At 36.8% G+C, this 17,500-nt stretch overlaps 1 protein-coding gene across 3 annotated transcripts in view; it reads right to left on the bottom strand.

Annotated features, from left to right (window-relative positions):
• The window catches only part of AFG1L (AFG1 like ATPase), a 62,984-nt gene that overhangs the window by 9,238 nt on the left and 36,246 nt on the right, over positions 1-17,500 (bottom strand). For all 3 annotated transcript variants that reach the window (XM_066315222.1, XM_066315224.1, XM_066315223.1), the window contains 3 exons: positions 10,944-11,026; positions 7,428-7,498; positions 7,071-7,171 (listed from right to left, as the gene is read on the bottom strand). In XM_066315222.1, the coding sequence (XP_066171319.1) occupies positions 7,071-7,171; positions 7,428-7,498; positions 10,944-11,026 (255 nt within the window). The remainder of the gene's footprint in view (positions 1-7,070; positions 7,172-7,427; positions 7,499-10,943; positions 11,027-17,500) is intronic.

Here is a 17,500-nt window from a genome sequence, read left to right as displayed (position 1 = left end):
TTCAGCAGCTTTTAATGAAGACAGTTCCCTCAAAAGTACTCAGAATCATTAAGCCATAAATGCAGCTGACTTATGTCATCACATAGGGCAGACCTTCAGCTGACTCAAAAACAGAAACTTGCATTTCTAAATCACTTGATGCACTTGCAGATGGTGAGGTGGCTTTTGTTTTGTTTTTTTTTTGGGGGGGGGGGCAGTTGGGGGCTGTGTTTTTTTAAAGTTTAGTTACATCTTCTTCTTCGGAGTGCAAGCTATTCAAGTTAAGAACCACATCTTCCTCCTGGTCTGTACAGTGCGCCTACTGCAATGGAACAACAACGTAACAGAAACTGTTCACCCCTTATTTGCTGTATTCATCTACACAAAAATTCTATTTTGCCAATTCCAGAAACATTGAATAACTACAAGGATAACAATTTCACTGTAGAATAACCTCTTACAACATAAATACTGATATTAAATTTATTTTCAGAGTTTTAATGCTATTGTATGTTTGCTGATGGTTCGTATCATGTTAAGGCACTACATTCATTGGTCCTGGGCAGTTGGATGGATATATTGGATTACCTAAGGGAAAGCCGACAGGATCCAGGAAGCAAAGCAGCCGAGCGTGTGTGAGGAGCAGGCTGCCCCGCCTGAGCGCTCCGCAGCCGGCATTCCCGGCAGAGGGCAGCAGCTGCTGCGCACAAGGCAGGGGAGCACCGAGAGCTGCGCATCTCCCGACTCCCTCAGCTCCACGAAGATTACACAGAAGGTACGCTGTTGGCTGCCTTATTTATACCAGATCAAGCTGGTACAATTACCAGTTTTCAAGGAAAATTTTAAAAGGGAAGTGAAGAAGGGGAACTAGCAGAGAGTGATTTTTTTTTTCCCTAAGGTGTAGTGAATGCTGTTCTTCATGTGTGAACATACTAAAACTGGGGTAAGATCTGTATTTGTATAATTACATGTGTATGTATATATATAGGGACTTTAAAACCAAGTTAATATATACATTTTATTTTTAAGGGTATCTGTTGATCTTTCATTCACACATTTAACTCAATTAGCAAATTAACTAATTATGTTTTACAAGAATCTAACACCACTGGTAGTGTTTCCCTCATTGTATAGATGAAGAAACTGGAAGAAAGAAATTAAAGGCTCCAAAGAATGGGAGAAGTCAATGTTAGCATTAAAATTTGGGAACTGTATGTCCCTATTCTGCCTGGTGCCTGTCCCAGCCTCCTGTGGCTACATTTTATTTTGATGAAAACCAAGCAGAGTCCTCCTGGCTGATTACACTGGAGAAGCATGTTCACAAGGCTCTATTCTAGTACTGGGTAACTGCTTCACACCCATGACAAAAACCATCATGTGCCACTCTGCCACATAAACCCCTCATGTGCCCGGTCTGAAAAACTGCTTCTTCTTTCCTTTAAAGCAACCAAATTAGATCAGCATCCTCTTATCCAGGATTTTGGTGGGTTTTGTTGTTGGTTTTCCACATGTTCACATAGCTAGTAAAGAAAAAAAAGCAAAGTGTATGAATTTGATATTAACTAAGTTAGCTAAATCTTGGGATTATCCTCAACTGGGAAACCAGAATTTACAAACTGATGCACACAACAGCTTAGCAAGTCAACTGCAATGTTGTATCACCATTGCATACAATATATTCTCTGCATTTTATTTTTATAAACATTGATGGACAACCAGCAATTACCAGTATCTGATGCACTATTTTAGACAGAAATAACTCTTTATACTCTTGACATGAAAAAGTTTGATGCTAACATATGAAACAGGAATGAAATACTGTAATACCAGAAAGGTATCAACTCTGTTTTCCAAGGTCTCCAGGTATTAATTAAAAAGCAGCTATTATGAAATTTCTACTTAAGCTAGGAGATGTTACAAATATTATCAGGTTACCAATTGCTGATTTGGTATTTTCATCTATTATGTATTAGCTGGCATCTCATGAAATCGCATGATATCGAAGTGGAAAATGTTTCATTATTTCCCCTTAAACAGAATTTTGATTTTATTTCAAAGGAAACTTCAATGAAATTGAAGAGGTTTTACATGCTGTTCATACGAAATATTGTATTACAGAAATCATTAAGTAATTACCTGAGAAATTTCGAGCACATCTCCTTAATCCTACACCAGCAAATGTAGATTTTTAGGTCTGGATATTTATCCCTTGAAATGCATTGTAATGGTTACACAAAATGAGACTAGAAAACAGATTGCAGCTACAAAGTGAAAGCAGAAAGGGTGATAAGCTATTTTGCCAACTCAGCAAAAGCATCTATCCTTTCACAGGTTGATTCTTGCATAACTTATTCTTTTTTCTGCAACCCTTAAGGGTAATGGGTAGCCAAAGGAATCAATTAACCAAGTTTTGAGAACAATGTTGTCCACTCATGCTGCAATGATTACTGACACCCAGTCAGCAGGGGTGTACAACAGTTTCAGAAAACTCAAAAAATACTACTGCAACTCCAAGATAGTACTGTAACTTATAAGTACTCCCATTATACAGACCAGTTATGTCTAATTTGGAAGAAAGGTTGCTTGGTATAAGGGAAACGTCCTATACATTTCCTGTGAAATCCCCCTCAAATCCAAGGAAGTTGAAAGCCTTGGAAAAAGCTCAGTCTGAACTGACTGCACATTGCCTACTTCCAGAAGTATGAGGGGGATAAGAGCTGGTTATTCCCTCAAGATGGACTGGGCACGTTCCCCTGCTGGCTGCTGAACTTGTTGACTGCAGGGCTGCCAATAGGCAGCAGGGACCCTGACTCCCTCACATTCCTACTTTCAGGCACTTTAAAACCAGGAAAGATCATGGAGTACTTCAAATTCCTGCATTTTAGGCTAAGCCTAAAAACTAGTATGTAGCTCAAACACAAAAGCCTCCTGCTAAAATGGCATCCAGTTTTGGTCCAGTACACAGTAAAAGGAGGCTGTATCTGCTTGGATGTAAAAAACCCAAACCAAAACAAACTCTCAAAAACCAAACAAACACCCAACCCTTTCCCCCAAATATTTGTTCTGATAAGAAAAAAACTGCACACAGCATTCTTTTCTTTATTGCTCCTCCCCCCATACACACAATACTCTGTATTCATAGCAAATTTGTATTAGCATCTTAGCATACATTCAAAACTCCTGAGGAAAGAAACCTGTTATACTGGGCTTAGTATAAAAATATGCTCATTAGAAATGCTACAAACAACAAACCTCCAGGAATATTTCTTTTTATAGGTTAGTTAACTAACTTAGCAATCCATTTAACAAATACTTTCTTGAGACTGCATAATGCCGCTTTCCTAAGAAGAACAGCATCTTCAAAACTCCACCCTTCCTATAAAGTCAAGGAGTCTGGAGAATTAATTCATTTCCATTCTTTAGTCATCCACTGTATGCATCCAGAATCAGTTTCTCCATCACCCTTCCTAGACTAAAATCTCACCAGCAGCCTGCAGTTCCACCCATCATCATAAGGATGTGTGAATTCTACTTCGGTTTTTAATACTGACACATAAAGCATTTTCTAGTGACATGGGATTTCTCTTGCACTTCAACATTTATCAAAAATAAAAAGCTAGTCAGAGACTTCAGCCTAGTTTTCCAGGACTCCAATGATATGAAATGTATTTACAGGCTATTTTTAACATATGTTAACTACTTATAGACTGAAAATTATTTCACTATCCTTTAGTAAATCAGATATTTCACTCTGCTTCACTTAGAACTTATTTTTTGCCAAACCTTTTCCTTTTTCCACATCATTATTAAAAATTCATCCATCTCCAGCTAAGAATAAGCCAGTGACATTCAGATAATATAAAACATCAAAACTCCAATTTTACTTAAGTCTTTTATCTGAATGGACACATTTGTGCATGACCTTTATTTTATAATTTTCCTGCACTTCATAACTAGTTGCCATTCATTCAGTATTATTTGATTCTGTCTCAACAGTGACACAGGAAATACTTTTACTATCTTTCTCCTCAGAGAGTCCTTCTTGGGTTTGTGTTGCTCTTTTATTGTTGTTGTTTATACTTCCCTTTCTAGTTAGTCACACTTCCCTTTCACTTTTTAAAAATTCCTGAATGCTCATATATGCAACTTCACTGTTTGGAATCTTTTGGTTTCATTAAATGTTATAAAATTAAGATTGTCCCTACACAACACAGATTTCTAGATTAATTCATGACTGTAAGCTCCAACCAAATGACCTTGTACTGGATGTAGTACACTTTACACTAGAAAATTATCATTTGCAATTTTCTGGCTAATGCCATTTCCCCTTTGTCTGTATTTCATCTACAGCATAACATACAACGGTGTATTTTCTTTATATGCTTTTTATAGCCAAGTGCTCAAGGAGCAATCCACCTCATGCTACATTTGCAACAGATCCCTATTTGCACTTTCCTTCTGGGTTTGTTGATTAGTAGACTGATACACACTCAAGAAACTAGTATTAATTAACTTTAAGGCAGGTACCAGTACCTTCAATGTTGCACACTGTTCTCCACCTCTTCTAGCCACTCTGTCTTTAAGTAGGCTGTAAGCACCCATTCTGTGTTATTATTTTATGAATTGTCCCACAAGGTTTCAATAATAGCAATTATCTCTCATTTTCCCCCATTACTGAGAACTTCCCATTTATCATGCTTGTCACCACATCTTAAAACTGTTACAAAGCCCACAGCAAATCTTGTTTTCAATTCTGTTACAAGTTTAATGAGCTCCTACAACACTAACTTCAGGTTTCATTTATCTACCTGGAGGCTTTCCTTGAGCTGTCAATTAAGCTTCACCCTGGTTGCAACAGGCTGCAGCGAGGAAGATTTTCTGCCCCATGTCCCTTTGTAAAAGCTGCCTTCTCCTTCCCATGGGATTTTGTCCCCATGTCCTGCACAAAGAAATCTGCAGATTTGCTCCACACAAATCCAAAAAATTCCCCTCCAGTTTTTTTCTTTTGTCAGTCTTGCTTTTCATTACGTCTTTTCCAGCTTTCTATTTTCCTTTTTTTCATAGCAGCACTTACAATGCCTGTCAACTTATCTACCATTTGGCTTCACAAGAAGCAGCAAATACCTTGTTGCTATGTCCCCTACAGATTTCTGCTTTATCCCTCCACAAATCACTCCCACTATTAGCAAGCTTACTGGAATATACATAAATGACTTTATACTTCCTGTCATGTTGAATGTCTCCTCATTTTGGGTTATTTTTTGCTATAAACCACCAGTGCACTCTTCTGGATCCTCCCTATGTCTTCCATGATATGAGTGGGAGCAATTCCCCACTCTGACTGTTTAAAAAAGACATTGCATGTTACAGTTTTTCCGCCAAAACTTAAAAAGAATTCATGAAGAAAAGGAAGAGGGTCTCATGGCTTGACAGCTGCGTTTTTCCTTTCTTGAATTTTTCCTTTTAGCAGGTTTTAATGGCAGCAGGGCAGGCAAACAGAGCAGTGGGGCAGGCAAGGTCCTAAATGCAGCTTATACAGAGGGAGATTTTCTACCATTGCTATGAATCATTGCAGAAGTTTACAGTAATGGAAAAAAAATCACATTCATCTAAATTTAATAGACAATTCTGAAGTTCATGACTATACTTTTCTGCCTAGGAAGGGAGCACACTGATACCCCTTATCAACATACTAATGTAATATTTATGAAGATACATCAGTGATCTGACGAGAAAAATCAGCGATGACTGAGGAAGTTGCCATTTACTGGAAGTTGCCAAAAGAAAACCATTTATTGTCTGCCATGTTGTTTTAGTTTTAAGCATGTGATTTTGCTATAAGAGATTACCCTAACACATCTGCAGAAGGCATCTGAATTGAGACAGTAAGATTTCCTAAATCCTGGGTAATCCATGTAAGAATAATACTGTTAAACAATGATTAACATTTCATAAGGGGTTCTCTTTACTTGCTCTGAGTGTAAACCAAGACTCTCAGCCTCCATTATGCCAAGATGACCTGAACCCCAAATAATTCTTGAAGAGGAGAAGAACCTTCAGACCACTGACATGTGAGCTAATCAGAGCACTTCTACTTAGAAGCAACTTCTTATCCCATTTAAGTACATAAGGCATTGGACTAAAGAACTGTATTAGTATTTGCTGACAGCTAGCTTTCCCATACTTTAAGGGGAACAAGACAGAAAAAGTCTCAAAACCTTTAATGAAAAGCAAGCTATTCTACCCATGACACACCTCCACTCTTATAAATGGCTTATTGGGTTTTTTTTCTGAAACTGAAAACCAGCAGTCTAAAACCTACAGTCTGAAACACAACTAGTGAAATTTCTGTCCAAATAGTTATCAATCCTATAGCTGCAAGGAAGTGAAAGCAAAAAGTCTTGCCACCATCCTGAATCAAGAGTGCTGTTGGTCCAGTTAAGGGTTGAGATCATTTAACAGCAACTTCAGACATCAGTACAGAGATCACTGAACTACAGTGCAACTCCTGGGGAATTATCTTCCAACCCACTGGATAATACAAGGAGAACTTTTCAAGATTCACATCTCAAATGTTTAAGCAGAGAACGTGTATTTAGCAAAAGCTGGCATATTTTGAGAAGGCCTGGGATTAAATATTCCTTGTACACGCAGTTGAAACCAAAGCATGGAACAGCAGTGTTACTCTAGTGGTGCCAGGATCACTGCTCCTTTGCTTGAGTATCAAACTGAAAACCCAGATTATAAAAACAGCATTTGAATGCTATTTACATATTGAGATGTTACCACCACTCATATACCAGCAGTGATGTTAGGCCAGGCATATATTGTACTAGGATTATTGAAGATAATCTCTGATACACCTAACAGTGAATTTATTGTATCATTTAAAAGAAAATTAGTATGGTTCTTTTGAGGAAAGGGATTTTTTTCCTGTCAAATTAAAAATATTTCTGTTAATCAAGTTTTTTTAAACAGCCTTTTTAATTTAGTGCCACTTGGGAAAACAGCAAGTTTGTGTCATTTGAATTTTTTTTTTAAACTGTGAAAAGTCTGAGCATTAACTGATCTAGATTGGACTGGGTACTCACTCTGTCACACAGCTCTTCAAACGTGAAGTCTGCAATGGTTCCACACGCTTTATTCAGCCTCAGCTCTCTGCCTTGCACTTTTAGAATCCTTGGTCTAGTTACTATGGGAACATGAACAAAGACTCAATCTTCTCTGGATAATTACTATAAAATTCATCTCTTACAGATAGGAAATGCATAGCTTCATGAATAATAGCACATGATTCAACACATAAATTAGACAAAATGCTGATACAATGACTGCCACTTGAGTGTGGCATCAACCCATATACAGCAATGGAACTTATTAATTGGTCAGTGGAGATTGGGCATTGTGTTCTAAATGTATTCTCTTTCAAGAGAAATTAACTTACGTACAATCATTTTGTTTCTGAGCCAGCTCATCAAACAACTTATCCATGACAGCCTCCACATCAGCTTCACTTGTGCTACAGTGAAAAGAATAATAGAATATGAAATTAATAACACTTGAAGCCAACATCAAACAGCTGCCTGAGCCTGCTTAGCTTTTTGCCCATAAAAAAAAGAGAACAGGATGTTATGCTCTAAATACAAACATTACATTTAGAATACACTTAAAAGTAGAGAATATTAACTCTCAGGTAGATGATTCTCCCTTATTTGCATATACTGAAAGACTTCAGTGGTTTGAGCTGTTTCCAGTAATGAGGCAATACAGGCAGAGCAGACCCATTAACACTATGTGTACACAATGAGAAAAAAGGCTTCTGGCTGTATCTTGCATGCAAAATAAGAGCAAATAGACAAGGCAAGGCAAGGCAGTCAAGCACCTGAAGAAGTATCCTTTGAAATTTCTGAGAGGGGACTTTGTGAAATTAGATGGTGAAACAGATTTTTCTCTTTTTTTTTTTTCTTTTTTTTTTGGGGGGGTGGGGGGGCTGCATCAAGTCAACCGATTGCATTGACCAAACAATTTGCAAAATTAAACTGAAATTAAAAATACCACTATGATCTCTGCATTAGCAGTTTTAGCAGTTTCCCAACCTCTGTTCCTAATACTGCTTGGGAAAAGATCAACTACAGGTGGTGAAGTGCAAAATGTCTGTGCTGATAGCGGAAGTAAAGTTTACATTCATCTTCTGGGCCACAAGAATTAAAAAAAAAGTTCAACCAGAGAACTTTTTTAAAATCACTGAATAGGTTAGAGAGCCAACCTTTCCATGTTTTATTCTTGAAGATGGATAGATAGACAGATGGATAGATAGATAAGATTTCTAGGCTGAGAATAGTAAATTAATGCTACAGTAGGCAACAAACTAGAACTAGGATATATAATGTTTCACTGAAGTTTGTGTAAACTCTTTTGATGTGAAGTCTTTATTATAGATCTTGATGCACTGAAGTCACACTCCTTCACACAGTTCTAGACATCCTCTTAACTGACAAATGAGTATCAGCTTCTTAACCAAATACTCTCCTGCTCATTAGGCCTCAAGCACCTTAAAAATGTTAACAGCAGAACTGAAGTAACTAAGTAACTATTTTTTAGCTAAAGCTTCACAGTGACAAACCTTATAGATACAAAGAATTTGGGAAAAAAATTAAAAACTCACAAACTCATAAAAGTGCCATTTTGGAGACTTTAAAAACCTTTTCTAACTAGGAGATTACATAAAATTCTACAAGTTTCTCTCAACATTGATATAGGTGTGATTCATTCCTCTGACAAAATGATAAATGAAAAACAACAAACAACACCAGAAAAAAAAAAAAAAAAAAAAAGGCCGTAAACGAGGGTAGAGAGTGTGCACGTGTATAAATATACATATATATCTGAATCTACCTCAGACAGTACATGCATGGATACAAGTAACAGAAATTTCAGTTGAAAGGCTACCAGCAGAAACAGGTGAATATGATGCTAAGGTGGATATTTGTACCTAATTGCCAAGAAAGTTTGTTTTGAAAATAGACACCTAAGACTGAGATCGATGAAGTTGCTTTGATCAGGCATCTTGCAATTGTGTTACACTGACTGCTCTCAGACAAGTATAAAACAGCTTTTAGTAACCCTCAGTTACATATTTTAAATAAACACAACATAAGAAGCATCAAGAGGATTCTTTAAAAAATGTGACAATGATATGATAGCCATTAATAGAAGAACATACACATGTTGAACAAGAACATTTTCTTTGGGGGACGGGAACTGCTAATTAAATTTCAGAAATCTGTAGCAAACTACTGTACACTACCTAATTTTAAAACAAACCAAATAAAAAGGAATCCCCACATACTAAGCTAGTTCTACAGGGTTGAAAACTCCAATGAAACAATTTGAACAGAAGAATGAATGAGATTCCTTCAGAAGAAGAAAGGACAAAAAAATACGTACCTAATTCCACTGGCAGCTATGGGGTTTTTTTATTAATTTTTTGCCCCATGCTTCCTAATGATTTACACATTAAGTCTGAAGGCAACCAACATCTTTCCAGTAAGACAGCAAAAGACAGAATTACTGCCAATCTCTGCAATTCACTTGTTCACAAGTTTTACAGCAGAACACAATGAAATATTTTGGCTGGGTACTACTCCTGGAACTTGTACGTATGGCTTCTCCTCTGAGAGCTGACGCCACGAGCACCATGTTTGGCCTATTACCTCCTAGAAACTACAAACATCCTTTTCCTTTCTTCAGAGTACAGACAGTGGGAAAAGCATGTGGCAGGTGCTCTCCACCAGTGTCCAACAGAAAGTCACAGAGTGCAGCACCACGGGCAGGGACAGCCATACTCAGAACGAGGGCCATGATGAGCAATGCACTGCTATCAGTGGTGCCTTCAGAAAGTACTTCTGAGCAGACATGACAAAGCACAGTGCAAGTGGAGCCAGGCAAGAATACAGAACAAAAGCTACTTTTCTCAAGTTCATACAGCCACAGTTTAAGGATACAGAACTTGCATTGGACCTGTTTTCCATGTATGAAATTCTGTCACTTCCTTTCAAAAGCGGGAAGAGTTACCAGTTGTAGTTCTACCAAGCAGTAGTTCTCCTTCCAGACAAATAACTACAACAACTAACTTCATTGAAAAGTACCATACTTGGTTTCAAACACCCATCATAACAATGAAAATACCCCACTTTTCTTAATGGAAATATGATTTTAAAATCAGTGTTTTAAAGGTACAACTGTTATATTTCTAATATTAAGCTGTTGTAGTCTGCTTTGTTCAGGTTGTCACTGATTAAATAATATTACAAGAGAAAATGTAAGACAGAAAAATGTTTGCATTGCAACGGTTTCAAAGTATTAAAGAGGATGTTCTTATTAGGCAGATTTATGCTGCAACCAGAAACACAACTGTGAATATATTTTAAAACAGATTTATTTGCAAATATAAAGTGCTAAAGAAATTTTGTCATGATAAACAAAAACAATCTGTCAAAACAGAAGGGTGTTGGGTTTTTCAATCCACAGCATTGGAAACACCCAAAATTAAATGAATCCTTGTCATTGGATTTCTATAAATACTTAATTACTTAAATACAATAAGGATGTTCTTCTATTATAAGAGAATTGTACAATTTCTTACAAGAGGATATTCATTACTTTCTAACCATCTGTCACTTCAGTTCTCCAAACACCACACCTCCCCAAAAAAATCTAATTAGTTTTTATTCAGTCACACATTATAAATGATGCTAGTGTGGATACCGAAAATGTAGTTTAATGAAGTTAATATCAAGGCATAATGGAAGGCGGTTTGCTGAACAAAATGGACCAGAAGGCAAAGAAAGGAAAAGTCATACCCTGCTAATTCTACTATACATTTTTCATTTCCCATTGAATAGAAAATTATTGGCTAATAAGAAGGAAAAAGAGAGCAAATACAGTATCATAAATAAACTTACAGGTAGTAAAGTTTTCCAGCAGCTGGAAGAGCTCGTTTCCTGTAGTCTATTCCAGAATCAAGCTGGACTGTGCTGCAGTATTTCTACAGAGACAAAAAAATAAAAAAATAAAAAAAAGAATAGCTTTCCTCGAGCCAAAGCTGTATTTACTATTGTCTGTGATACAGAGAAGACATACTGCTGTGAAAAACCATCAGCATGAATATCATCTGCAAAACTGAAATTCAAGATCTAAAAACTGAATTCTCATTTGCAATTATCAAAGCAAAGAAATAAGCTGAAAATCACTCACACATGCAAAACAAAAAGGTCTATCACAAGTCCATCAACTAAAAAATTAATATAGATTAGAAGCACATGGGGTGAAATGAGGGTGGATATTACTCATTCTCTCTAGGCGCTGCTTTGTTGCAAAAATAATTGTTTTCACATTAAAATATATACGTTTTGAAATACAAAGTTAGAAGCACTAGAAGTTTAATGGAACAGAAACAAATTCTAGCAACAAGTGAAACCACTTGTATTTTATAAAGTAAAAATAATTTTATCTTTTCCTTCTACTATGAAGATAAAGATTTTATAATACAAATATCAAATATATGAACCACACCAAATTTTGCTGCAAGATGGACAAGGCGGGAATAAACAAAGCTCTATATCTAAAAGATTTTATTCCATTTTTGCAATGTCTGAATTAACTCAGAAAAGGATCTTTTTTGCTCCCCTTTAAACAACCTGTAAGATTCTAAGAGTGATAAAGACATCCCTGAGTAGTTAGAATTATTGCTTCTGTTATAAAACTTAAACCCAGCTGTACTAAAGGGTGCTTTTTTTGATTCAAGGCCTGAGGCTGAGAGCAAAATTCTCACTAGTATCAGTAAGATCAAGATTTTAACCTCTCCCCCCTGCCACTGGTAAAGGGAACAGCTCTGCTTATCTGTTATGACTACTTCCAACACACACAACTTCTGGGTGTTATATATAGCAAGAACAAAAGAAGCTATAGAAGAAAGAGAGGAAAGTTTTAGTATTTTAGAAAATATAGCTCTATCAACAATTTAATTAAAACAATAAAACTTTTTAAAAATGTAATTCAACACCAATAAAATTCTTCCATTTGCTAGAATCCACTAAATCAGTCTGCTTCTTCACTGCACCATGAACTATTGGTTTATCTTTAATATTCTTGTTAAGCGTTTCATATTCAGCATGTTTCAATTTTTCAAAGCCTCCTTGAGGCCATTCAAGTAACGAAATTGAAAATGTCAAACCTCATTCATGGCAACTACATTGCAGAGAAAACATTTAGAAGAACTATCATCAGTGGTTTAAGGAACAATAGCCCTTTTGAACAAATGCATTGCATAGGACACAGATCACAAATATCTGCAGGAATTACTGTGATGACTCATTGCACTAATTTTTTGCTACTGGCTATTAGTGAAGGCTCTATACCTACTTTAAACCTCCAACTTCTCTGCAAAGAGATACTGAAGAAAGCTGAAGAAAGAAGGTAAAAAAAAATCATCCTGAAAGCACAGAATCTCAGGAAAATCCATGTATCTTTAATTCCAGTAAGTGAAAAAGCCATGCTAATCAAATCATTATCTTGGACTAAGGCTACTGCAAACACAATAGCATGGGTGCTACAATATTATTATAATCTATTCCCTTTCTTTTCGTGAGAGCTCACAAAGAAAGAGAATAACAGAGCAGAAGAAAAAAGTTCCAGAGGCATGTAATAATATGCACAGGGGAGGGAGGATGTTTAAGCTTTTCCTCAGCATCAGTATAGCAGGCAAGGCCAGAAGGAAGATTACTGAAATTTCACAGCAAAGCTAGTTCACTTAGCTTTTCTTTGCCAGCATCTTTCCACCTAATGGTTTATTTTTCCAAAGCAGTAGATTAACTTAAGTACTATTTTCTTTATGTTAATAGGGGGAAAAATCCTGCAGATTACTACTACACCTTTGAGGTCTATGAGATTACTTAGATTAACTTTAGGTACTTGCATATTTAGTAATGCTGTTAATCATTACATTTTTTTCCTGGAAACAAAGAGATGGGAATTTTACATGAATTCAGCCTCATCTCTGACCTTCAAGCAGGATTTTTAAATTCTACTGCTCCCTCAGGATGTTGCGTTGCACATAGCGAAAAGTGAACAGAGACCCACATATACTTGGGAGTATTCCATGGTTATGGCAGGGCTGAAAGTAAAAAAGCACACCTGAACACTGCAGCTGGTGTACATTTCTTCCCTGATATTTACAGTGGTGCTGGAGGCTCGGCTGCTAATGACAAGCAGGTGTCCTGTGCACTCAGATACAGACTTATACTGGGCTGTATTATGCAGCTCAGTGCAGCTTGATGATGCCCAGTGCTACAGTTTCAATTGTGTTCCAGTTTCCACTTACATACTATTCACTCTTGTCACTCCTTACATGCACCAAGAGCTTTTATGACTCCATGATTTAACTGAGTGAGGTTTGGAGGTATGAACTGTGGAACTGAAGACATAAATACAATACTACCAATACAGACCAATACAGCTACAGAGAACAGAGAAGATGCCTTTTTTTTTTTTTCTTGTCTTCCTTCTCTTTTTTTTCTCTTTTCTCTGTCTTTGAAGTAATTAGTATTATCACTCTTCAGGAAAAACCACTATCATTAGTGACTCTAGTTAAAAAAAACTTATGTGTTCAAAAATTATTTATGTTTTTGGACACTTTTTAAGCTACTTCCTTCCCTATAAGGTTTGCTCATATGTCTGTAATAATGTAGTATTTTTGATTCTAATATGATACAACATGACATCTGATAGATGTACAGACCTTTCAGCCAAAAATGCAATAGCAGAATCCTGTTCAGAGATCTATAAAAAACACAGTTCATATAGTCCTAATGATTTTTTGCTTCCTTAGGAGGCGATAGTCAACTCAACCAAATATAAACAAAATGTAAAAACAGAATTGTGTCATACAGCAGTTTTCTGTAATACACAGTGCAAGCATAAAAGCAGGGGACAGCTAACAGGAACCAAGAAATACTTAGTACTTTTGAAAATATTTGGCATTATACTCCTTGGAAGTTCCTAATTAATTGATGTGTTTGGCCTCTCCAGACTGACGGAGACTGATGGTCAGTTCAGGAAGGTACTCTGGCCATTCAGAGATCATATTCTAAATACAAATAGAAGAGCCACAGGAACCTAACCCTTTCCTAACTCTTCTACAGGTTCATGTTTCCATCCATGCTCATTGCTAATTATTTTCACTAAGACACTTCAAAGCTCCCACACCTATTGTGTTAAGACACTGTATGAATATACATAAAATGAACTCAAACACCATAATCTGAATCACAACATGCTCTCAAAAAACAGCTCTTTAAGACATGATTCCTGCAGTTAGATTATAAGCTTTGCAGGGTAAGAACAACCTTTCCTTATGTGAATATATGCAAGTACAGATCCATAGGTGCTAACGGAAAATAACAAAAGAAAACCCCAAACCACCAAATGGGGGTGGGAAATGTTATTTACACAAACTGAGCTCTACACAGTAGAGAAGAGAAAAGGTGGGACAGCAGCAGCAGAGCACTGAAGGGCAGTAGGAGGAGGATTGCTTGCACTGCCAATAACAACATCACCTCTTCTCTCAAGTTAAGAATGTAACCCAACTCCATGTGGAGATGGTTCTAAAGGGAGATGCAGCACATGGTCACTTTTGCTCAGTCAGAAAGATCCCAGAGAAGTTATGTGCTGAGTAGAGAGCCAAAAGCTTTTCCTTTTGGGGTTTCCTTTGTCAACAGGGGTACCTACCATGGTTCTTTTTTTCTGTACACATTCCCTTATCTGTTTCACAGGAATGCAGAAGGAAAAACATTCATATTTATAATTTTTTTTTAGGATACATGCTTTACATGTTAAAAAAGAGTGCAGAACATATAACAAAAGAAGCACATCAAAATAATGTAAATGTCCAAGCTAAACACTTAAAATACTAGATTTGCAAAAAGGAAAACCAGATACATGGTTGCATGGTATGGAAAAACAAATCCTGCTCACAAGTGTAAGAATACTGAACATGAGAGAGGGTGCCTATGTTAGTCATCACTATGCATCTTGTCTACCCTTCACAGGTATCCACAACATTATTCTCTTCCATCATCGTACTAAAAAATCAGTGCTATAATTTTAAAATCCTAGAAGTTTGGAGAGGGGTGAAAATATAGGCTTCTCTACTTTCTACCCTTCAGCTTCTTACAGCATGGGGAAACCCCCTAAGATTACATATAGAAGTTCTACTTTCTCCATCTTTGGACTTCCTCATCCAGCACGGGACTGATTAAACCCTTATGGATGTGATTGCATTCTCACACACACTAATCACCATGGAATCCTAATCAACAGCCAAAGAACTAATTGGAGTGCTCAGGTTGTTAGCACTTCATTGTCAAACCCATAACTATAACAATTGGTTTCCATTTGTTAGGATGGAGTTTTAAATTTTCAAATTTTATTTTGGGCTAAACTTCTTTTGAAATAAATACTTAATATTGAAGCTACCGTCAGTCTAGTGGAACCATCCACAGTTTCCAATAGATTTTCTATTCTACTGAGATATTTAAAGTCTAACTTACCCTATTCAATTCAAATGCATAAAACTAATTAGTTATACAATTTATTTGATGTCATTTATGTATTTATGTATACAAAGAGCAAATACAATTACAGAATTGAAAATGCAATTAGTAAGTTAAAAACACAGTGTAAGCATGCACTCATTCCCACTGAGTAGCACAAAATCTTTTTATTCCAGAAAGGAAAAAAAATGTAAAGCCTCATGGCTCAACTCAAGACACAACATTTAAAACAATCACTTCTGACAGAATAGATAAAATTAGACTGTCAATAGACCTACTCTTGAAGGTTATTAAATACAGACTAACAAATACTTTTTTTTTCCAGTAAGCACCTCTGATATTCCTCTATTGCTGCAATCAAGATTGGTAGCTATTAAAATGTTTAACTGCTCAAGAAATTAAAGCACACAACAGGATAGATTATTATGAAGTAAGAAACTTCAGAAAATTTCAAAAGCTAGTCCAAGCTAGCTGGATAACCTGCAAATCCTCAAGACGTGTGTCACACGTGTCCCTCCTGTGGCACAAAAAGCCCTGAAATGCTGTAGATGCCCTTATGGTCACAATAAGCACTGTACTAAGAATCATGTGCCCTCTGAGCTCACATATTGTGATCAGCTGGTAACACTGGATAATCCAGGTGAGTGGATATTTCTTAACCTTGAAGATCACTGTACATCAACCCAATTACCGCTCTCTGCTCTGATTTTTAATGGTATTAAAATGAAAAAAAAAAATAAATCCCACAACTTATAAATCATCCTATTAGACCACAAGAATCACCTCAGAATTCTTACCAACAGCTAAAGAACTAACTGGAGTACTCACATTAGCACTTAGCTGTCAAACTCACCTGTCTGAAGACTTCCAGAGAAGGTGTAGGGGAACAAAGATACCAGAGTGCTTCAATTTAGGAGCATCAACTTAATTCCCACACCTGCTGAGTTTTCACAGCCTTCCACATGTGGGTCAAACCAGACACCTGGAAAATGCAGTGGCAGCACTGCATCTTGCAGTACCAAATCCTCATTTTCTGTATCAGCAAAGAAGAGTATAGTTCTATCCCCAAGCAGGCAAAGCTGCATAATTAATACTCCTGGCCTCTGAACAAGCACATTAGAACACCCAATATTAGTAACCATGCCTATCTAAGAAGTGCAACTTCCAGCCACTCTTTCTGAGGAAAAGAAATCACAATTTTCACATAGGTCTCATCCTTCTTTTCAAATGCATCCTCTGATTTGGTCTCCATTAACAGTGCACAGGATCACTAATACTCCTTTCCTCCAGCAAATCAGAAAATAATTAGGTTCATTTGCAATCATTCTTCTCATACATTTACATTCAGCCTAAGATGTTCTCCCATATCAAATGTAGACATGTGATGAGAGTCACCAGCTAAGACAGAAAGAGTCCCTCAGGTAAACAAAGCTCACTAGACTTACCCATTTTCATTTTTCATTATTTGACTCCACATAATGTTAGATTATTAACTAGAATATTATTTCTTATTTCTTAAAATTATTCCTTGAGCAATTTCAAGAAAAGCCTTCTCCATCCAAAGGATACCAATACAACTGGCATTTTCCATAACTATGTTAGAACTAGAATCATCTTAAGGAAAAATGTAGCATGTAATGAAAAAAATTATTGCTGATATACAAAGCATACCAACAGGTTTTTAATTCAGCGTACTCTCAAAGTCACCAGCATGTGACAGTTACCAGAATGTGAAATGTCAGAATGTCAGTCTGGTCCAGCTGGGACTCATGAGCTGGACAGGTCTGTCCACAGGCAGCTGAGAGAAAGTGTACAAGGGTAAGTGCAGTTTCCCTCTGGTGCAGCTCTACAAGGAGATCAGCCAGACTTAGTCATGAGCATGCATGGTACAGGTGAGGAACCTTCAAAGG

This window comes from Sylvia atricapilla, chromosome 3 (assembly GCF_009819655.1).
Source record: "Sylvia atricapilla isolate bSylAtr1 chromosome 3, bSylAtr1.pri, whole genome shotgun sequence".
In the NCBI taxonomy this organism is placed as follows: Eukaryota; Metazoa; Chordata; class Aves; order Passeriformes; family Sylviidae; genus Sylvia; species Sylvia atricapilla.
This window is presented reverse-complemented; position numbering and strand designations above follow the sequence as displayed.